Source organism: Cryptomeria japonica, chromosome 3 (genome assembly GCF_030272615.1).
Source record: "Cryptomeria japonica chromosome 3, Sugi_1.0, whole genome shotgun sequence".
Classification (NCBI taxonomy): domain Eukaryota; kingdom Viridiplantae; phylum Streptophyta; class Pinopsida; order Cupressales; family Cupressaceae; genus Cryptomeria; species Cryptomeria japonica.
Window position 1 is genome coordinate 123,307,514 of NC_081407.1, and position 24,906 is coordinate 123,332,419.

Consider the following 24,906-nt stretch of genomic DNA (forward strand, 5'->3'; position numbering starts at 1 on the left):
AAATAGCTCTGATAATTCATTTTCAGAATTTTCTAAGTTTTGATTTTTTTTTAAATTTCAAACTTGTGAGCTCAAAAATCAGAAATTTAAACAATATATGGCATGAATTCTGAAAAATGAATGAATTTCAATCAAATAAGGCATACGCCTCTCATAAAACCTGATTTTCATACTTAGAACAAGTCTGATCACAATTGCAAAGTCTGAAGAAACCTTGCTATACTCATCAAATGAGGTAGTTTGATGTCAAAATGTAGTTTTGTGTCTGATTTTCTGAGTACACAATCTGAAAACACCTCTAAAATGCAACCTCAATGGCTGGGAACACACTTAACCATGGCGCAACACCAACATGCACTGCGATTTGGCCCAAATCGCCTGAAAATGGACACTCCTGGGCATAAACAATGGCTGGGCACAATCTCTGGATCAGCGAACAAGGGCTGAGAACAAATTAATGAGGCATCAATGGAGCTGGAAATGTTATCTCAGATATGGAAATGGAGTTTGGACCAGCAATGGCGCCACAAATGATGTCACAGTCTTCTCCAATAATGGTGCCACAAACACTTAGACAAAATCGCACCCCAATCAGCAATAGCACAACCCTTGAATGCTCACGAACTCCCTCAATAGCGGTGCAATCAATCATAGTATAATAATATATAAGCGCTGCACTGGGTCTTTATTCAAGTTTTCACCTTGTAAATCCACCACACAGTCAATGTGGGATAAACTTGCCTTTTACCAGCCTGGTGCTAAATCGACTTGCATTGGGATTCAACACTAAGCATTAAATTCCACCCTCTTAGCATTAAATTTTACTTTGTTTGATCATGAAATATTTGTATTAAGGTAAAATCGATGCCATTGGGGACACATTTGTCATTAAAATCTCACTTGAATACAACCTTCAGCCACTTAGGGAAAATCACACCCCATCTAGAAACATAATCTTCACTTAAATTTGCCCTCATTTGCAACTTATGACCTTGAGGGGAAAATCATCCCTCATCTCGAGGAATTATTTTCATCATTTAACTCATATTTGCTCACAAATCCACTACAAAAACACTCCTTGGTGGAAAAATGTCCTTCATCTGGACTCACAATCTCATTAAAACTTGTCGAATTTCAACAAAATACCTTCCGAGGGAAATTCGAACTCCATGTGGACACATTATTTTAGCCATTTGTCTTCATTTTGTCCCAATGGAAAAACGCACCTCCTCAAGACAGCATAAATTCATCCACACTTTAACTTCATTTCACTCATTTTCCTTTCTGGTGGAAATTCAAACCTCGTTTGGACACTCAAATTCACCTAACTTAGTCATTTACCTCATGGTGAAAAACGTGGGTCATCAGGACAAACTTTCCTTGTACATTTTCGCTCTCGAAGGCCTAGTGGAAAAATGACCTCCATCAGAACAACCTCGGTGGAGAATCTAGATGCATTGGGATTTCCCAAAAAAAAATGATTACAAAGTCAGTCCATGAGGGGAAAAACACACCTCATCGAGACTGAGACCATTTTCATCATTAAAATCACTTCTTTATGCTCAAAACACAGTGGAAAATCATGCTTCATCGGGACAAAGTCCATTTTCGCCTTTATTGCTCAGTGGAAAAATGCCTCCCATCGGGAAAACTCACTTTTATGCCTTAAAATCATGGGGGAAAAACGCCTTCCATCGGGACTATGATGATTTTCACACTCTAAAAGCCCAAAGTTATCAAATTTTGCTATTTCACTCAACAAAAATTCTATTTCCATTGGGACTTTTAACATTTTAGCTGGATTTGAGGGGTGGAAAACAGGGGTTCATCAGGACTTTGTGCATTTATGATATTTAACCTCCTAGGAGTGGATAAACGACTCCTATATAAACCTTTGACGCTCTAGCACAAAATTCACACCAATTTGCAACATTTAAACACAACTTACTCTCGCATCTAAAGCAAGTTGCAACCTCAACACATCAAAAAGTTTAGGATCACCTTGACATTTTGACATTTTGACATTTTTTAAAAACTTTGATCCAATTGACTTCAAAACTCAAAATTTAACATTACTCACACATTGAAGACCTTTGGGCATGATCATATCAAAAACAAGACTAGGGCATTGAAAGCTCAAAATTGCCACCTGACTGCCAAAAACCCTAAACAAACCAAAACGGAAAGCAGGAATGAGGGGGGCCCTGTTTGCAATGGGGCGATGTGTGAAAAGGTCACAACAAGACCCAGTACATACAGCAATAAATTTACAATTAAGATGAGAATGTTATTAATCACAAAAACAACCTACCATGGGAGTAATTATTGCTTTTGTGTATTATTTACTGTTGTATATTATATGAATATTTCGGGCTAGATGATGAAAAAGAATTGGTTTTAAGTCTCATATCAGGGATGCCAAGTGGAAATGAAGGTCAAGGGACACCAATGTCTAGTAATAGTTTGATGACACTATAATGTCCCCTTTTGGAATCTGCCTAAATTTAGTCCTAAAACAATAATTCCAACTTAAGATGAGAGAATTCCATTATCTTTATTAATATAAACTTCTAATAAAATTGCCAACTGCAATGTCCCTTTTGGAATATTTCTGGTTTAGAGCCTGCACAGACCATTAATCACTAGAAAGTTAAAAACTCATATCAGGACATCAAATAATAATAATCCTCATAACATTTAAACAATATATTCATAATTAATATCTAATTCAATAAAACATATACATAATTACTAGTTTGATCAGAGCATATTCCTATAGTCAATCTTACTAAGAATTCATTAGGAATATTTGCAAACTGCAATCTCAAGGATTGTTGCCCTTGTATTGCAAGAGCATGGTGGAGTCCTTGCCCATCCATCTCAAGGTGGTGTACTTGAGAAGACCCTCTAGCCCAGGGGCATGATTGAATCCCTCATCCTCAACACCCCTGGCCCACAAACATGGCAGGATTTCAGGTTCACTCTATCCCTCAATCCACCTTGGAGGCAGCCTTCCTCCTCGACCAAGCCCAGGAGCACTCATTCGCCTCCTAGTCCACAAGATGGCATGACCTCCATTCCATCCATCTCAGAGTGGCATGCTTGATAAGACGTATGAAGACTGTCTTCCTCAACAAGCCCAGGAAAACTCATTCGCCTCCCAGCCCATGAGTATTGCAGGACCTCCAATCCATCCATCTCAGGGTGCCATACTTGATGAAGAATGACCGGTACATAAACTCTTGTGAACTCAGAATGCTGGCCGTAATTCCTATTTGCAAGATATTACTGTAATTTCAAAATAGATTGCTTAAAGGAAACCTTCTATAATAAATGTTAATTAATACCTCTTATAATCTTGAATAATCTTATTAAATATTTCTTGAGCAACTTACTCGAATTATAAATGCAGATATATTGCTGGTTATATTTTAACCTTCATGATTTAATGATCAATTGACTAATAACTGCAATGGCTGATCTGCTCATTTCATAAGCAATCTCTTGATCTATATCCAACGATCCAATTGCTCAAATGCTGATTGATTCTCTTAAAAGAATTCAATCCAACTTGCTGATTGATGCCCTTCCAAATAAATTATCTTCCCTTTTACATCTCTATATTCAAGTGAAGTGACGCACCCCATTGAATGGAGATCTCTTTTCTATGAGAAATGACTTTCTAAGGGCTTCTTTATGCTGCCCATTAATAAGGGTAATGATTATTAATTATGTTGTTATCACTGCCATTATCCAAGAGGTTACACAGTTCTTAGTCGGCCCTCTTAATAATAATTATACCCTTTTAACTATGGTCGGCCTTTGTTAATATCCCAATCTTAGCAGGCCCTCTTTATGCTGTTATTAATTTTCCTGAAAAGGGCTGCAATCTATTTAAATAGGCAGTGCTTTGGCAGAAGTATGACAGATAGTCTTCACCCTTCGCATGGCTATTTGTTTTGATTGCTTGGAATCTGTGGTTTGTGCACGAACCATCATATTCCCACATTCTTATCTCAAGTTTTGTCATGGTATGCTAATACCTAGGTTATATAATTTGTAACATTCATTACTTCCAAATCTTCCCTTACACAGTTTGTACATATCTTGTATTCATTTGCAAATGCACCCTTTGCATGGACACTGCCCTCACAATTCATGCAACGCAAACACTGGTATCTTTAATGTTATCATACAATGATAAGCTCATGCAAATACACGCATGGAATCCATGAAAATTTGAAAGTTTGTACTAGTATTGAGTTAAAACTAGCACATATGATAAGTATTTGTGGATTCCCTTCAGATCCAAATTGAGTTTCATAGTCATGCATCCTAAGAATTTGATGATATCAAGGGACATGTTGGCATTGGCTTCACACTGATATATCTCAGGCACCTGGCTTTTGGTTTCAGGCAGCAGTCACAATTTTCAGCCCCAGAAGAAAATCTGGCTGCATCTACCATTTGAAAACAGCTTGGACTTAAAAACCGAAAATCAAAATCCTGGTGGGGTACTGTCACAGTCCATGCTTGCCAGAAACAGTTCCACTGACTTCAGAAGTCGAAGTGATTTGGAAATATTAATATCCCAGGATTATTTTCAAAATGAATTTATTCCATTTTCACTTTAAACATAGTAGACCCCAATGAAATTTCAAATTCTATTATTAAAAAGAGGAATACATTTGTATGCAATCAAGTGCAAATTGAATGTGGGCTCACAAATAAATCACACTATGCTTCTAAAGTCTACTTCACACTTGTGAGCAGCTGGTGGTCAAAAAGAGGACCAAATTATTTAGTATACTCTTTTCTTTAGCCAATGGCTATTCTTGGTTAGTAAATTTATCACCATTTGCAATACTCATTGATCTTTATGTTATTTGAATTGCTGTTTGTGATCTCCCTCAGCCACATTGGAAGGGAGACCATAGTGGGATAGGTTGTTTGGGTGATAATTAATTTGCTAAGATGTGTTTAGTAGCCTAGCATCTAAAATAAAATGTACTCACAAGTTTTAAAAGTGCATATATTAAGATGAAGATTAAACAAACATCTTATGACCTTAAATGCAACATTCTTTTTTAAAACGATTTTATGTCTTTTTGACCCACTTTTGAGGTTTAGCTCCGGATTCACGAGGTGGTCATCATTAAAATCATTGCTTGTTCTAGTAATCTCATTTGCTATATTATCAGATTCTAAATATTGCTCTTCAAAATGGTCACCATGAGTTTCAGAAGCAAAAACATCCTTTCCACCAAATAAAGTATGAATGTCCTTACCTCCATCAAATTTACAATTTATACTGAACTCAAACAAAGATTTGTTTATTGGGTTGTCAACATTCAATGAATATTGAATTGTACGAGAAATTGTGAGATTATACTCATCATCAAATTCATCAAATATACTTCCTGCAATATGAATGCACTCTCTTTTATAACTTGTTTGGGTCTAGCACTAGATTCAATAACTAAAAAATTTGATGAACCATTAGCCTCTGTATTACCCCTTGCATTGCACACTAAAAGTGCCAACCTGAATATGACAATTTAAGTTGCCATTTCCAAAGAAAGAAGAATCAACCTCACCATATTGGTTGATATTAAGCTCAATAATTTCATTGCCTAATCTGCCATTAGCACCTTGATCCTCTTACCAGCCAACAAGTTGTTTTGTTTGACCATTATTACTGCCTTTGGAAACCATTTCAAAGTAATCTAAATTAGAATTTGATTCCTATTAGTTTTATCACATCAGACAAGTGTGAATTTTGAATCTAGTTTCTTTTGATAACCCTTGGTTCGGACTTTTGTTCTTTTGTACAAATGAAAGTGGGACATAGAGATCTATCGTCATATCCAACAAACATTCATTGTGTGCTAATGATCTGATTTCTGGGATCATTCGTATTATTCTGCTTCATGTGGAGCATTTAACCCAACATGTCTATCATTGTATCAATCTTCTTTCAAACTTCTGAACTCCAATACCATTTGTAATGTCCCATTCAATCTTCATTAGTATTCAAACCTTGAAGCATTCAGTAGCTTAATACAATGGACGGCTTTGGAAAATAACTACAAATCTGCTTGAGTCGAGGGTATTCATCCACCAATTCTACAAGGAAAATAAAAGGGTTTTTGTCCTTTAATTTTCAGGACTGGAGGAGTTTCATCCTCAAGCTGTTTGAACTCGGTCTATTCTCCTAAAGAGATAAAATCAGATAATTAAAGATGTATATCATTCATTTTTTTCCTTCTCCCTGAATGGTCTTCCTTATATACCTTTTAACTTTAATGGAAATAACTTTTCACATGCCCCTTCACCTTTATTAAAACTTAAAACTTTGGTTCTCATTTTAGTTTATTATTAGCTTACCCTTCTTAAAAGAAATCACTAGGACTTTTAGGGCAGGGCATTAGAGTTTGTCCCTTAGTCTAGATTGGTTTGATCACCAGATCTAGTGTCACAGTTCATCCCTTAGAATTGGGAGTTGCCATTTGACGAGCCAATAGGACAAAACATAATGCATTAGCATATTGTCAATGGTTGAATCTTTGAGTTTATATTTAACGAAGCACTAAAGATGTTCTTCCTTGTCACTCTCTATCTTCAACACTATAATATGACAATTTGATGGACCATTATTGACAAAATTGTTTGACATAGAATTGCGATGCATATTTCCTTCCTTCTGTAGTTGAACCAAAACACAATACAAAAAAATTGTAATCTTCTGTTTTTTAGTCTAGAAGTCCATTGTCAAACCTTTAGACACCTTTATCAAATCAATATATTATTTTCCCACAGGTGTTGTAGAATTGCTACCACGATGGTATATCATCTTGCCCTCACTAATCTAGAGATTCCCACACAATACATCATATATCACACAGCCTTTAAACTATCATGAAATTAACAATAAATATTTATCCTGTCACTACAATTCTCTACTCAACCAACTGAAATGAATTCCATCCATGAGCCACAATTGAATTACCATGTAACATCAAAATTCAAATATCCACATAATTGGTTTGTTAGTTTCCAACATGTCTTCTATGTCAAAGTTGTTGAATTTTAACACTTTCAGATTAATGTAAACTCAGAAAATCAGAATTTAATTACTAACTAAATTGATTAAATGAATAGTTTATAGTTTTCCAGATTTAAGCATAACCAAGAAAAGAACAAATAAGAACAAGACACAATTACCCTGGAAAAACCCAGCCAGAAAAGATCCTCAGATCTGATTATGGATTATATTCATATGAAGATTACAACACTTATCTCAAGTACTTGAAGGTGATTGCACTTAGGGCTGATGATGTCTTTCACAAGACTGCACATACACAAGCAACAAGTTGTCAAATCTGCTCCCTTTTAACACTTCCAATTGCAGTCAGATCCAAACCCTAGGTCTGAATTATATTGCATATGAAACCTGCACTTTACTGGTCTGCAGCCTTTAGCACTTCAGTTCACTCTCCTTATGGATGAATTTCGCACTTTAATGGCAGATATAACTCCTTGGTATAGCAGACATATTTCGCTGTAATATCTCTCCTTTAATTCGTATAAGGCAGATATGAGTATTTCACATGAACATGAATAAGTCAATGGTGATGAAGTTTATGTTTATTTATATGTGGCGCAATACTCCTAAACATGTCGGCTTGCCTTATAAATTAAAGACCTTTTAATTTATTTAATCCGAAATGTATTGGGATAGGGTTGGCCCTATCATGTTGGCGTGTTGGCTTGAATGTAGTGTGGAGATTTTATTTGATGTCGTGAGGTATAGGGCCCAGCCCTACACATTGGGGAAGGGGCTGGCCCCCTTGGGCGGATTCCAATGTTGCCCAAGGCAATTGGAATCCGCCATCCCTAATTACAATCAACAAAAGTATTAAGTTATTAACTCTAGAACCACCACCAGTTATTAGATTCCCCAACATTATTCGAAATATTTCAACTCAGTATTGCACCCGGCTTAACTGGAGCCCAATACATCCAGGTGAATAGCCATTTCATGCTTTGTACCTTACAAATAATTGTAGCATTTACAAAGTGTAACTATTGACTTGCTTAGTTAGCCACTCAAACAATCATGTATAGTTTAAAAAATGTTAAATTTGGTTGTTTCTATGTCAAAAATTCATCACAGTTAAGTAGAGCATCTAAAGTTAGGCCCTAATCCTCATGAAATTTTCCTCAAGTTCTCCAAGATAAAGGGCAGTTTGGCTTGAGTGTTTAACTTATCCAACCGGACCACATCTAGTTCACCTAGCTTTCCCACAGAGTCTTGCCCGATTGGCATCCCCACAAAAAGAAAAGAATGAAGGAAATAACTAAGTTAACCTATGCAGGAACTAGCTGTCCAACTGAACTTCCCTGCTTAAGTAATCAAGTCTGATTCAATTTCCTTTTCCCGCAATGTCCAGTCCACTTACATTCCCCCACACTCGATCACCATTAAGCCAAAATTTTAATATTTGCGGACATCTGATGCCTATGAGAACTTGGCCCCCATCCGAACTAAGCCTTTTTAAAGCTAATTATCCAATACACTTCGGGATCTTCCATGTGCGACCATTGATGAAGCCACTTTTATGAGTTGCAGAGGTATGAGGCCCATCTGAACTGAATCAATAAACTCATTCACTTGATGGGTTCACTTTGAAAATTTCACATCCAACATCATGCTAATATCATATTAGAGTTTCCTCGGCCAAATGAATTAGATCCTTTCAGAGCTACTTTCCAATCTTGTTCACTTGCATTTTCCCGTGAGCATTCCAATGCTGACATCATGTTGATGTCATCCCACTCTGCTGACGTCACCATGACATCATCTCATCCTGAACAATCCCAATCCATGCTAACGTCATCAGCAAAACTTTCCATCTAGACAAGATACCGAAGGTTAGTAGGTTCAGTTCCACTGAAACTTTTCTGCATATCTGATTGCAGGAGACTTTTCTGCAAGTGCAGTTAAGGCAGTTTTCCCCACAAAATGTCCAGTTCACTTCCAAGACCCATAAATGCTATAGGATGAACAGAATTTGATGCCAATTACCAGATTTTCATTGATGCTTTCCACCACTCTCCATCCACCAAATTCAATCTAATGTCGACCAAAAATCATTTGCACAAATCCAAAGAGGAAAGCAGTGCTCAACTACTTAAGTTCTTATTTGCAAAGCCCTAAGTCAGAACGCCATCCCTGGATCAAAATTTCAACTGATTTTGTGGGCATTTTTCCTCTTTTTTTGCACTCAAACCAATGGATCACTAATGCAGAGGTATGGCAAGATGCAAAAATGTTATTTCTCGCCTCACAGTTGATGAAATCATATTTGCAAATGACACTTGTCTGCAACACATTGATGGACTTGATGGCCAGGGTATGGCGTGTTCTCTGCATCCTGCGACATTTTGATAGTCTCCAATGCCCCTTCAAAAATGCATTGCTCATTTTTGGGGGATACTTTCTCGATTTCTCTTTACAGACTTTCATCTTCTGCAACTCTGCAATTGTAAACAAACTCAGTGCCTTTGAATTAATAAAATCATTTTATTTTACCTCTTCTTAGTTCTAATGCATTGTGTAATTTTTGTCACCTTCATGTTTGAATGATTTTACTGCCTTCTACATATGCATGTTGTGTATAAATGATTTACAAGAATCAACTGTGGATTTCTTTCCTTCCTAATCCTTATTAAATCAATTACCTCTATATCATCTGTAGGAGCTGATCAATGGAGACATATGTGAATTTAGGCGGTTTTGTTGGATTTTTGTGCTGCTGTGAACAAGGAGGAAACTTTTTAAATCTCAGAGCATCACCTATTTTCCATTTTTGCATTTTTCTCTCCCGTTTCCCTGGCAAATCAATAGAATAGGATTAGTTTGTAAGTTTAATTTGTGTTGGATTGGAACAACACATGCATCTAGGCTTAGTAAAGGAACTAGCCCTCTCTGGAGGTTTGAACTCATCTGCAAGGTTCCCACACCTTGAAATCATTACAGTTGTGTCAATGGAAACCTGAACTGTGTTCAACAAAGGGTGCAATGTCAAATGATAACAATAACTCAGGTACAAACTATATCTTAAATTAGGCCCAGCCTATCCCCAACGATATTTTGCTTTAATTCAACTTTCCACCTGCAACACTTTCTCTGCAACTGCAAACACGGCCCTGCTTCTACCTCAACTTTACTAATATTTCTAGTATGTCCCCTAATAACAGCTACGACTTGCTAAGTTTCATCTCCATCCAACCATACCACTTTGACATTGATGATCTTCTGCATTGATAAATTACTTTCATCATTATTACCAAATATAAATTATCTACACCACAAATAGGATGAATAACATTCATTTTCAGAGTCATGCAAAATATCCTCACCAGATTTTACATTTTACCCATTGCTACATAAGAAAACCATTTAATTATAGAAGATCCTACACTCTATTGTTGGCTGTCTCTTTTGTTCCCCAACTGCCTTGCTTTCTAGTGACCAATGTAATTATCATCTTGTCATTCAAATAATATAATCAGCATTGTGAACAATCTAAAGATTATATCGTCAACACGGTTGTATTATTAATCATCCTATTGTTGGCTTAGGAAATGTACTAATTGCTTTGTGGTTATCTATATAAGGGTCTGAACTGAATTCACTTGGTCAACTAACCAATAAATAATAATCCAGAAGTTGGGATACCTCACTTCTTGTACCTAAGTTATCCATTGTACTACATGCTAACTTGTAGAACAAAGTTATGGTTTCATCTATTACATGTGTTGCATTCATGGCATGGATTCTATCTGTGCAAGTAGTGTAGCATTTTGATGTGAATATCACTACCTCCATTTCCTTTGCAAAATCAAGTCACATTAAAATCGTGTGGAAGAGAAAGTCAGTCAAAAATAACCATTAACAACAACCATGGTTACAAGGAGACATGTCTTCCACCCCTAGGGACACATCCCCCATACTGAAGACAGGTACAGAGATGTCTTGAGGCACACTGAATATCACACCCACATATCCTTTAAAAAACCCTAATACTCAGCAGCAGAAATTCAGAAGAATCGGTTGTTTAATGTTTGCAAGAGGCAGCTTGTTTCACAATTTGGACAGCCGAGTTGAAAAAGTGCAAACACCAAAAGAATTGAGTTAGGATTTAAACTAAGTGGCTGAATCAGAATTGGAATTGGAATCACATACGCGGCTATGGTACATTGGTACAGCAAAAAACAATTCGGATGGTTGGGTACGTTTGGATACGTCTTTACAAAAAACATATATATATAATGTAGTATACAGTTATTTTTATAAATTATATTATTTTTTATTTAAAATTTATTATATAATTATTAACATGTAGTTCAATAAATGATATATTACATAATAGTTTAAATTTTAAAACTATTTTACAATTATATATTAAATATAATGTTCAAGGTATCATAGAATTGCTCATTAGGAAAGTGAGCCAAAGATGCAGTGACAAGGGATTGCATTGGAGAAATGGGAGCTTGAGTCAGACATCAATAGTGTACAGATCACCAAGGAATATGAAAAGGTCAAGGATTGAGACAAGTTTGATAATACTAAGAGGCAAAAGGAACATCGAGATTAGAACTCCTTAAGGAGATAGTTATGATTACTACAATCACATAAAGAACAACTAGCAATGGTAACCCAACCAACGAATCCAAATGTAGAAATGTAAAGCTGCTTAAATTCATTGACAATGGATCCAAAGATCCAATGCAACATTGTAAAGCCTATATAAGCATTCCAGTCGTTGATGAGCAAATTGATCACACTTATTGATTGTGTTCATTTCTAGCTACCCTTGGGGGTGCAACAATTGATTGGTACACTTAAGCCCTACTAACTAATAGAAATACACAAAAAGCTTTTGAGCAAAAATCCATACTTCTTTGTGACAACTATGACAACAATGAAATTGTCTGAGAGATATATAACACTAGGCAAGGAAGGCATGATAACATGTGAAAATACAACCATAGACTTAGAGAATACATGGGGAAACTAGAGAAAAAACCAAAAATGGATTAAAGAAAGGTTGGTTCATCAAAGGCATATAATAGGGCAATGGATCTTGAAAGCGAAAAATGACAAGGATGATGTTTTAGATACAAGAAGTGATAGCGAACCAAAATCAATTCAAGCATCAAGGAGGGATATGCTTCAAATGATAATTGAAATTAAAGGAAATAGAAAATAAACTAGTAAGGAATCAAGGGATCTATGGTGTACAAATTGTAAGATAGCGAGCCATAACAAGGCTAAATAGCCCAAGAAGATGTTTTGCAAAATATATCAAATGACGAGCAATTCAACAAAGGATTGTCCATACAATTTAAAGAAAAGAAGTATGTAAGTACTCTTGTACTCAGGGAGAGCAATCTACTACACCTCCAATGAAGCATAACAAAAGTGCATCTCAAGGCAACTATCACAACTAGAGGAATCGTAATAATATTCATATAACACTCGAAGAGGTCAGAGTCAAATATTGTACGACTCCAAAGGTCCCCATATGAGACAATGAAGGCAATGCAATGAATGGGGCCACCCTGTAAGGGATTCTCACGAAGTCAGAGCAGTACATAATTACATTGTAGATGGTGTGGGCTCTGGGATCATGGTACTACTGAATGTCAAAAGTATAAATATAGCATGAACATCAACATGATTTATGTAGCTTGAAACAAAGAAGCACCGGTTGTTACATATGCCCAAGCAAAAGTCATATATCTTGATCAACAAACAGAAAAATTGGAGCAAGAGCAAAAGAAAATGCTGAGAAATCCCAATCACAAGAGGAAATTATTTCTTCCTCTGCACCTATACATTGTAAGTCACACAACTCTTCCTTAGGTCAACTAGAGTTGATTTTAGTAGGATTTCCATGGCCAAACCTTGTTGATTCCAATGGTTCATTCAAAGTTTAGAGCCTATGGCACAAGCTATGCTAGAAGTGGCTAATATGGCAAGGAGCTTGGACATTTCACATTCTCCATTAATTTTCATAGGAGGCCTTGAGCATCAAGAAGCTAGTTGACAAAGATTGTCATTTAGAACTTATGTGCATATTCCTAAACCAAGAATGGCTAGAAAAGCTTACACCTAAAATCTAAATAACGTGACTACCAGTTCAAGTTCCTCCTTTTGGAGGTGCCAATGGAAAAAATTTCACCACATTTTATTCTATTGGGCACACTTTCAGTATCAGTGTCTAATGCTCCAGATTGAAATGTGTAACCAAAGAAAGGTCTTAGAGGAAGCAAATCAAGCGGTTTTGACTACTGCTACACTACACAAAGAATTATTAGAACAAAGAATGAGGTTCCAATCACAGTTGAAACCAGCAAACCCAACATGCTGAGGCCCAAAAGGTTAACTTGGCAGCAGCATTAGAGGAAGCAATTCAGCTGAAAGCAAAAGTGGCAGAAATTACATTGGCATAGAAGCAAGCTCAAAAGAAGCTTATGGAGGCAATACACATGGTTAAGAGCTCTGGGGCAGACAGAGTCATAGCCCCCCATCACCTAAACCAACGCATTGATGAAATTTAAAAACTCCAGGCTGCAATACAAGTACTAACTACAGGTACAGCCTCTTCCATTTTAGTGGATCCTAAGATACCTCCAAGGACATCTCCGCCCCCTAATATTCCGTGACAAGTTTAATATTGCTCTCTACATGTCAGCTAGGAATCTGCCTTTTTTAGGGGGTTGATGTAGTTAGCACAATTAGAACTTGTTATGTTTTTCTAGTACTTTTGCTAACGACTTATGTTGTTACTTCCTTGTTAGCTTTGTGTAGTTGTTAATAAATAGTTAATAATTACCAACAATCATGATCTAGCCGACAACGGTTGAGCCAAGGGGTCTGATTTATCCCTCCCTACTCAACACTCATTGTAATCAAATGCTACCTTCACTAAAGCTAAAACTGTGTTATTCACTTACAATCAATTTGGCATGTACTGTTCTTTTGTATATTCATGCAATTATAGTACGTCAGAAATGGCAGTAAGCATATATAATTAAATAGAGTAGTAGAAAAAAATCTTTGAAACAAGTCTTTTAAGAAAGGAAAGCTTGTATAGTAGTGTATTAGTGATACACAAGTCCACCAATGTTGTTGGAGGCTCCAATTGAGCAATTGGCTTATAAGGTAATTGTGGAAACCGCTCTTCTACAGTTTTCCCACTTTGGATTCATTCTCTTTCATGTGTTGTTTCAGTTCTTTAATAGCTTACTTTTCTTTAATGCAACTAGTACACAATTTTTTTAGCACTAAGGTATCACAGTTCTCAACATATTTTTGTTTTCAAATAAACAACCAAAGGAACAGCAATACGAATCAGTTACTGATTATCAGATTCATATTGGTGAATTAGAAATCGAATATCCATCCTAATTACAGATCACTAATACACAATTCTAACCCAACCCTCTTTGGGTAGAATCTGTCCACTTAAAGAGTACACTTAGCTCCTAATGCTTCGATAATTTCAGCTCTATCCAGCTTAGATAAAACTCTACCACAATAATAACAGTTCACAGCCTCAATAAAAAATATGTCCTATAGCTATATCCAGCAGAATATCTCCTTGTGCTCCCTTCAAATTTTCAATCGTGAAGGTGCTTATTTACATCTTGACATTTATTGACGTAGTTCCATGACATTACATCTTTGGCTAGAATCTATCCACTTCAAAAGTACACTTAGCTTCAAATGCTTTATTGATTTCAGCTATATCCAGTTTAGATAACACTACCACAATAATAACAGTGTAATGTCCCCATTCTTGAACCAGTCATACTAAAACAATTAAGTACTTCGTGATCAAGAAGTGGCAGTCCCTGAACACCAATAGCTAATTATAGTCTTATAATAAGATATGGGGAAATCGCAAAGTCTTATAAATAAGACGGTCTCCTAGTTACATTAGGAGGAATAGACTGCTTCCAAGTGATGATCAGCAACGGAATAATAATCAGTCTGAAAATTTATCATTATGTTTGGGTTGTTAACAACCCATACAAATCGAAGACAATATCCATTATCAGCAACCCTAATGGAGTGACCATAGGGCGATCAGTATGAAGGAATAACGATTATGTTTAAGGAAGAAGTCGATTTAACTATCAACTAGTTAAAAGGAGAATATTATCATCGATATCTGAAGACAACAAGATTAATGAATAAGAGAATGCAAAGCTAATAAGAAAAGGTGCGATCATGAGAAGATACGATCCTCATAACAAAGAGACACAATACTAACCAATCTGGATTAGTCAAAGAACTAATCGCTATGAAGACTAGATTAACACAAACATATTGGTAATGATGTGGTGGCACGTTAAGAATAAGAGAGTAATTAAATGACACGATGATATTATAAGATGTCATCGGTTAAGTCTAAGTACGCAATGTTCCATATGGAGAGGATATGATTAGTAATTAAGTGGCACGATGACCAACGATTTATGAAAGGAATAAAGAGATCAGATGACATTATAACTATCATTGATCAAGAACAATTACACATTGGGTGTTGTTATGAAGAGATACAATCTCTAATGAAAAGATACAAATTAAAGAAAGAACAAGTCTCTCAAAGATGCAACTATTCGGTGAGGATAGATACATAAGGAGATTATAATCGACCATTCAAGGCATCGAAATATACATGGGAGACAACACCATTACTATTGCTAGAATACATGTTCAGATTAGACACAGCAACTTCACCATTCTAAGCAAATATCAACATCTTTGTTAAATACCCATATTATCATATCGAATATAGCAGCACCTTGTGATTGTTCAAGTATATTGACATAACAGACACATCACAGAATTACCATGCATTATTAGACCAGCAGGATAGTGAATATATTACGATCATATCTTTGATCGGATAAAAACGTCAGAATTAACGTGGGAGGATCTTTGATCTCACTTAGATATCAGAGTTAAAGAAAGAGGACTTCAACAGAAATTCAGATTTATTAGCATTAGAATAACTTGCCAAAGTGCTTTGTGGGCCCCACACAATAAATATTTAGAAAAGGATCCTCAAACAGTGATTGCAGCAATTAGAAAAGGTTTTGGAGATTTCCAGTTATTGTTGTGTTTTTTTGCAGCAGCTCCACTAAAGGGAATGGGACCCACTTGGAAGATTTTTGAATATAGGTTGTGGTTTTATTTTAGCCCCACTTAAGCCTTGCAGATTATTGATTGTGATTTGAACAAATCAGCATTATTTGTGTTTTTTACCCATTCTCCACTAATTGTGAGATATCAATCAGATAAAAGCTGCAGTAAAACATGAACAACAATAAGAGTCAACACATGGTTTAGAGGGGATGTTGGGAAACTTATCAAGATAAGTTCTTTCTTCCAAAAACTATTCTTAGCATTATGAGTTAAATAGTATAGTTAGAAATGTTGTTTCAGGTCTAAATCAATGTGAATCCTAAATGGGGACATTACAAACAGCTCACAGCCTCAATAACAAATTCGTACTAAAGCCACAATCCAACATAATGTCCCCTTGTGCTCCCTTTCAAACATGAACGTGTTTATATACATCTTGACATTTATAGACTCGGTTCCATTCCTTGCATAGGTAAGGATCTTGAAATCAATGATGGTGATTACTTCAAGGCACCTCATCCATCAGCATCCTGGGAATCATCTGGGTCCAGTAGATTTCATGTTCCAACAGCCCACTCCAATGGTGAACCTCATTTATCCTTATCAGTGAATGGTTGAAAGTTGATCACTATATCTGTCCTGGACCTGAGAAACTTCTGTTGACTTCTTGTCTTCCATTTGGTTCCTTTACCAATAACACTTTTCCATATGGTCACTATTTAGTATTTATGCTACAAGATATCTTCATACAAAAAATATATCCTTGAAAACAACTATTGAACCCTTTCCAATAGACCGTCATGTGAATGCAATCCCACTTTTATTCAAAATCCAATTGCTAGCAACATTGTCACATATTTTGATTGTTGATTAGCAATTAGCAACCAACAAGAAATTTAAACAGCTACACATTGTGGTCATTTGATTTGGCTTTTGATATGTCATGTTTTCCCACATCTTTATATTCTTCAAGTCTCTATAAATTTTTGTGATTTTCTAATTGTGCAAATATTTGATTCCTTCTATGCACATCTCTCTTTATGTTATGTTACGCATCCCAGATCAAGATCCAATTGCTCTCATGATCTCATTACCAATCCTTCATTTGTACTCTTTACAATTTCTCTTGTAATTCATCCATTCCCCCCACTCATTTCTGTATTTTCCCTTCTCCTGTTCCATTTCCAACCCATCTTTCCAATAAATTGTCGTGTGAATACAATCCTGTTTTATTCAGAATCCTATTGCTAGCAACATTGTCTCATATTTTGACTGTTAATTAGCAATTACCAACTGGTGAGAAACTTAAACAGCTACACATCGGTAATTTGACTTGGCTTTTGATCTATCATGTTTTGCCACACATTTATATTCTACAGTCCTTTGCATGTCTCCCTTTATGTTGTGTTACACATGCCAGATTCCGTTCCACTTACAAATCCTTCATTCATATTCTTTACAATTTCTCTTGCAATTTATTCATTCCAACTCCTCTCTGTCATTTTCCTTCTCCCATTTCATTTCCAGCCCCATCCTCTTTCACAGAACCAAGTCCTGATACCCAGGTAAGTGCTTTCCTTTCCAATCTCCACCTCATTCTATCTTGCACTTCCAATACAACTAGCTCAAACTGGCAATATTCTGACAGTCAAATCTAGCACATCTTCTCGCACTCTTACAAACTCAACTTATATTTCTCATGTCCCTGTGGCCTACTGTCATCACTGGCCTTCAAAACTGCAATGTGTATGTGCTTTCCGGAAGAGGGAGGCAGTTCATAACATACTAGTAGCCTAGTATAATAAGGCGCATTTAAATGCATCTGTCAAATCAATATCAAAAACCTTAAAATTTTGCAAACAATAGGTGAGCACTCCTACTAGAAATCAAAGACAGAATAACAGTTATAATAATCCATCACAGAAGAGCATGCATCTGGAAACTAATGAAATGTATGCAACACTAATTTTAGCATGTCTTCTATGAGTTTTGGTTCAGTACAGTGAGTTGCAACATGAATATTTATCATGTCTTACACAAACAATATATTTTGAGTATAATTCCATTGGTATGATAAGAATGAAGTACACATCATAAAACTCGTGTACTTTAATAGGGGGAGGGTCTGTAAACATCTTATTTGCTTGTTTTTAATGCATAGGTTTAGATCCTAAAGTACTTTTTTATTTCTATAAAACATATTTTTATTAATTTTAAAAAGTTTTGAGACTAACATATCTAAGACATCAACTCTTCAGATACTAAATGTTATGGAATAAATTTCATTTTTCTGTATTCCCCCCTAAGTAGCAAACCCATGCATGACAAAATACATACGTCAATTCCTTTGAATTCAATATGCCCATCGAAGAGCATCCCCCATTTTCCAATATGACAATTGCACAATCTGTGTGCTTCTTTGCAACAGCTCTGTGTAGCACTGTCTCACCCTCATCATCAACAGCATTAGGATCAGCCCCTGCCAAAAGTAGTTCCTGTTGTATGAAAGTTAGTCAACAACTTCACAAGGAGATGATGCCACTTTACAAGGAAAGGAGTGAACAAAATAATCTGATACAGTCAAACTAAACTTATTTTCAAAAGAAAATATTCAAAATCATATCCTGTAGATTTAGCAGTGTATCATTTAAACAACTGGAAGGACCTACCCGCATGCAGTCAGGTTGCCCATGAAATGCACAAACATGGGCAACAGAAGGCCCCAAGCCTTCTTTAAGCTTTGCATTCACATTTGCTCCCCTACTTATCAAAGCTTTTAAACTATCAGGTGTCCCAGCTGCAAGTGCAAATACAATAGGAGGGTCCCCATCCTTGTCTAAAACTTCCACATCTGCTTCAGGACACTCCAAAATGGATTCTACAAGTTCAGCATAACCTCTCATACATGCCAGATGTAAGGCAGTTTGGCCCTCAGCATTGCGGCCCTCTAAAAGAGCTCCAATTGAACATCCACTCTTTCCAGATGAAGCTCTTGCTAGCAAATCTCTGCAAAAAATAAATCAAGGATATTATTACTTAAAAAATAGAAGATAAATTATAATATTTACATAGAGTGTTTTGCAATGTTTGCAATCACCTAACCCCTTCGACATCCCCTTCTGAGACCATGCGATGAAGAGCATTCGGGGTGTCTTGCGCAAAGTCCAGGACAGATGAAGGAGATGGCTCTGTACCAGTTGCCTCGGAATCCTTTGATGGATCACTGCGACAAACAACCACACTCCCTCTTAATTAGCAATACCCAATAACATACTGTCCATCTTTCAAGCATAACTATACATCATACACAGATTTTTTCACTAACAAATAACATAACCCACTTCCAAGGTACATCTTTGCATACAAAAAAGACTGAAATTCAATAACCTTAATGACCTAGGATTTTTAATGATCACACTTATGGGAGAGATATCTTATCTATATTATGGATAATATGGAGGTATAGTTGATCCAACTGCATTTTGATGCAGTGACCATCAATGCTTGTGTTCAGTTCATGTGACTTATGATATTTGGCAGAAATTTCTTTCTACTTTGAAAGCGGTAAAGGTAAATAATAATAGAAGGAACTAAGTACCATCTTCAACAAGCATACAAAACAATTTCATTATGCAACCATACCAAAGGAAAGTTTTAACAATTAATGTAAAGAACTTTGTTGCATAATTAAAATGAAAACTTGTCTTACTTCTCTGGGCTTGCAGGAGGACTAAGGGGAATCTCCTGCAGATGGCGCAGAAAAATGGATAACATAGCATTAAAAGTAGGCCTCTTTGAAGGTTTGAACTGTAGACATTCACCAATCATCTTCCACAATTCCCTTGGGATGCCCACACCAACTACACTGGCATATTGTGGTGGTTGCCTCCGTGCCTTGACAACAGCCCTGTAGATCTCCTCTGAACTTAATCCAGCCCACCTGCAGGAAGAACCTAGTCAGTTGTGTAGTGATCTTCTCTAAATCAAAGCCACCATGGTCTATAAGCAAAGCAGTTTAAAATTTAAACCTAAATAACTAATGACTACAACTATAAAAATAACCCAAGGGCTTACGGAATTGCTCCAGTACACATCTCGACCAATGTGCAGCCAAAACTCCAGGCATCGGACTCTGCAGAAATCCCACTTCCATCATCCCAAAAGATGTTTAAAGATGATTTCTTCAGTGGTTCCCATGCTTCAGGGGCTGTATAGTGAGGATTCAACATAGTACAGTCAACACAAGAATGTGTCCTTGTAGTTTCATCCTCTGTTAACGAACGAGCCTTTCTACATTGAGGTTTCTTAAGAATTTCTGGAAGACCAAAATCAGAGACCACTGCCCGTCCTTTTGCATCCAAAAGAAGATTAGATGGTTTCAAATTCATGCATGCAACACCAGCTGCATGTAGCTCTGCAACACCACGAGAAATATCTGCACCATATCTGCATAAAAGAGTCCATAAGATTAATAAATTAATATTTACTGAAGAGCAAAAACAAAAAATCCCTTTACAAAGCAATCTATATAAATATCTTTGTGACTTACATAACCACTAATTAGACTGCAAGCATTCAACCATAACATTTTACTAAAAACAACAGTTTACACATACAGGAAAAAGAAATGTTTGCTGCATGACCGATCATTAAAAACAAAACATTTCAGGTTACTGATGAAAAGTAAAGAAAAAGAAAATGGTATTAAAAATCTACACTTAAATGTTTCAAAGGCACAAACCAGATGAAGTTTAATCTAGTGACACAGTCTAATAGGTAAGATTTACAGCTTTTTACAACTCGATCATGTGGGCATAAGGACTTACATTCTTGATACCATAGAATGGATCTTAAATAGCATATGATAAAACATAGCTATCATGATATGCCTGTTCCATTAGATGATTCAGGTAATAACAGTCAGTTTTCCCAGCTTAACTTTTTAAATCTCACTCGAGCAAAAAGAAGAAGAGGAATTATGTGGGCTCTACAAATGCAGGAGACTACACACCCAACCAATGTAATGGAAGAAGCTTCTACCAATATAGATTTGCTGTGCTAATCTCAGAGACGATTGTAGTGGTTCTGCTCTTGCCAGAGAGCATATACTCATTGTTCTTAGGGTTATGTTTCTGTAGTTATCACTATATGATGGCTGCTGAGGCTACTAGTGAAATGTTGGGGACCCACATTGTGGCATCTAGGGCAACTGTAAGGATTGCCACACTGACATATGCATTCAATCTATTGGGATAGGGCCGAATAAGCATCTCCCTGCAAAAATCAAACTGAAGCTGCTCACTCAGAGAAGCAAGTAGTTTATGAGAATGTGCCACCCAAATACAGCAAATTTGTCTGGAGCGCTTCTGCCCCAAGTTGTCAGAGAATCAGAAACATGATGCATTGAAGGAACTCCAAATTAGGAGAAGCGTGACAACTTAAAAGAGTTTTGGAAAGCCCAAATGCAAACTTCAAGCACTTGTACAAGAGAGGAGCGTGAGGACATCTTGTCATGGGAAAAAACAAAGTTGATGAATTTTTTCCACTTCAATCAACCCTTAGGAGCCTGAGAAACAAGAACAATCAAAGTGGGAAGAGATCCAGGAGAGTCAAAAAATGTATAAACAATCATTTCAACTAGTGAGGTGAAAGACAAAGTGAGACAAACATACAGACAAATGTTACATAGTAGATATATATTAGTAACATACTCCTATAGATATCATTGATTGAAAAATTATATTTATAACTGTGTTACCGAAATCCTTGCCTAAGGGTCCAGTGCTGGTGCTGGTTCACCGTGGGTACCAGTCCAGTACCTGTACACCCAGGGTACTACCCAAGCGCTTGGGCAGTACACTAGGCGAACTTGGTAGCATATGAGAACTAGCCCATACCTATGGCAAACCAGCACCAGCACCGGCCCCTCAGGCAAGGATCTAGGTAACCATGGCGAACCAGCACCATCACTGGATCATCAGGTGAGGATCTAGGTAACACAGTTATAAATGATATCTATAGGACTGTGTTACTAATATATATCTACTATGTAACATTTGTCTGCATGTTTCTCTCACTTTAACTTTCACCTCGCTAGTTGGCAATATCCTAGGCAAACCTGGGGCATACTCAGCTGAACCCAAGCATACCCATGACCAAGGAGGCCAATTGCTACATGCCCACAAAAGTTGAGTTACCCATTCTCTACTTGGTGTTTGGAAGTCGTTTCACAAACCTAAAGCATCAAGAAAACCCTTTTTCTCCTCCAAGCTACCATTGTTTGGTTCTAAAAGTCGCTTCATTTTTTTTCAAAGGTAAAGGCTACAGAGGAGTAAAACACACACCAAACGCTTAGGAATCATTAAACAAGGAAGATTTAGCCATCAAAGGTGGATTTAGCCATCAAAGGTGAGTAAATCTTTCATTGTTTTCAACTTTTGAATAATTTTTTCAAGATTTCTCTATTTTTTTTTAAAGAAAAAATAAATAAGTTTTTAATTTTTTTTGAACTTTTTATGCATAATAAGGGGTTGTAATATCAAAAAAAAATTCAATTGTAGTGTTGTTAATTTGTAATGTTTTTCACTTTAGGTTAATACAAAATGGCTGGAAATTCTACTTTGGTTGCCCAAAGTGAAGAGTTTTTTTAAATTTAATGCAGCATAGCCTCTTTCACAACATACAAAAATGATTCAACAAATTCCTAGTGGAGAAAGTTCTCTTTGGCAATGTAACCATTGTTAAAAAGAGTATATGAGCTAATATTTTCGAGTGAAAGCTCACTGATGCGCCATCCCTTTACAAGGAATAAAAACTTGTTTGGGGCCAAATAAAAAAGGGTTACCAAAAGGATCTAATATTGGCTTATATTATTAAAGAACAAGAGAATGTCAACATAAGAAGTAATAGATCAGGGAAGAGAATGTTTTGGTTTCACAAAAAGAAGCCTATTGGACAAGACCTTAAAACATGAAATCAAAGAGGTTGTGGATCAAAGCATTGCTCATTGCATTTATGGCAACGCGCTTCCTTTCAACATTGATAGATCACCTTATTAGTGAGATATGGTGAATACCCTTTGCAATACACCTCCTGATTATGTTAGTCCCAAGTATGAAAAGGTGTGAACCACCTTATTGGCAAAAGAGAAAGCTTCCATAGAGACATCATTGAGAATGATCAAGCATACATGGCCCAAAATAGGTGTATCCAACATTTTGAACAAATCGAAAGATTGCAAAAATAGACCATTGATCAATGTTACAGCAATGTCCCCTAAAGGGATGACGTTTTTTAAGGCAGTGGATTGTGAGGGGCTAGTGAAAGATGCAGTTTCATTGCCAATATCCTCACAGAATCCATTGAAATGGTGGGACCTGAAAATGTTGCCCATGTCATAACAGACAATGCTAAAAATTGTAGGGCTGTTGGATCTATAGTGGAGGCTACATATAGTACATTTTTTTAGACATTATGTGCAGTCTGCTCACTCAATTTAATATTGCAAAAGATTGGCACACAAATTGAATGGGTCAAACAAGTCTACAAGGAGGCCAAGAAGATTCAAATGTTTGTGACTAATCTCATATGCCTTGAGTTTTATGGTCATCAATAGCTTGTGGAGTGTATGGAAGCAATCAAGCACAGAAAGAGCCCAAAACATTGATCCTAGATGATGAGTGGTGGGTTCATGTAGAATATGTTTTCAATTCCACTGAGCCCATCATGAGCATAATTAGGTATGTTGATACCAATCGCCCATGTTTGGGTGAAATTTATGATGGCATGGGCTCCGTGGTGGAGAAAATAAAAGCAATAATAGAGGCCAAGGAACATGACGCAACAAAAACATTTTTCAAAATTGTGCAAAAAATTATTGCTGACCATTGGAACAAGATGACCACCCCCTACCATCTCTTAGTATTTGCTTTGTCGCCAAAGTAAATATAGGGTGGCACCATATAGAGATGGGAAAGTTGTTGTTGGCTATAAGGCTGCATTTAGAAAGATATATATAGATGAAGAAATCCAAAGTAATGCCTTGAGCAAGTCTGGCCAATTCATAGCTTCAACAAATCATGATGTTTTTGCTCTTCGTGACAAAAATAGGGTAAGTGTTGATGAGCGATGGTATCTACATGGTTAAGGCTCTCCATTTGCAATCTCTTGCAAATAGAATTCTCTCCCAAGTGTGTATCTTTTCGTTTTTTATTTTTCTCATTTTTCATTCAATGCTATCATGCTATATATTATATTAAACAATTTTATTTTATAATTTATGTTTTAACTTTTAAGCTTTGATTCTTGAATTATAAAATTAAATACTAAATGTTGTATGCAAATTCAATAGGTTTCAAGTTCTTCTTCAGCTGAGCAGAATTGGAGTACATATTCCTTCATTAATTCAAATTATGTATATGATATTATGAGATATTTGAATATTCTATTTAATGGCAATTATGGATTTATGAGTAGCACTATTCTTATATTTTATAATTTTGAACATATATATTACCGTACCCATACCCAAGGACTAAGTCACAGGGTTAGGCGAACTTTAAACATAAAGTTCGAAATCTGTCGAATATTCCGTGCTTAGAATAAATCCATTGAAATTCGCTAACAAATTTGCAATCCAAAAATGTATTGATTTTTTCTTAAATTTATTTTTGTAG

At 36.3% G+C, this 24,906-nt stretch overlaps 1 protein-coding gene across 3 annotated transcripts in view; it reads right to left on the reverse strand.

The window, feature by feature from the left end:
- The window catches only part of LOC131038725 (E3 ubiquitin-protein ligase KEG), a 118,567-nt gene that overhangs the window by 74,790 nt on the left and 18,871 nt on the right, over nt 1-24,906 (reverse strand). For all 3 annotated transcript variants that reach the window (XM_057971250.2, XM_057971249.2, XM_057971251.2), the window contains 5 exons: nt 20,306-20,677; nt 19,941-20,171; nt 19,329-19,454; nt 18,901-19,237; nt 18,569-18,726 (listed from right to left, as the gene is read on the reverse strand). In XM_057971250.2, the coding sequence (XP_057827233.1) occupies nt 18,569-18,726; nt 18,901-19,237; nt 19,329-19,454; nt 19,941-20,171; nt 20,306-20,677 (1,224 nt within the window). The remainder of the gene's footprint in view (nt 1-18,568; nt 18,727-18,900; nt 19,238-19,328; nt 19,455-19,940; nt 20,172-20,305; nt 20,678-24,906) is intronic.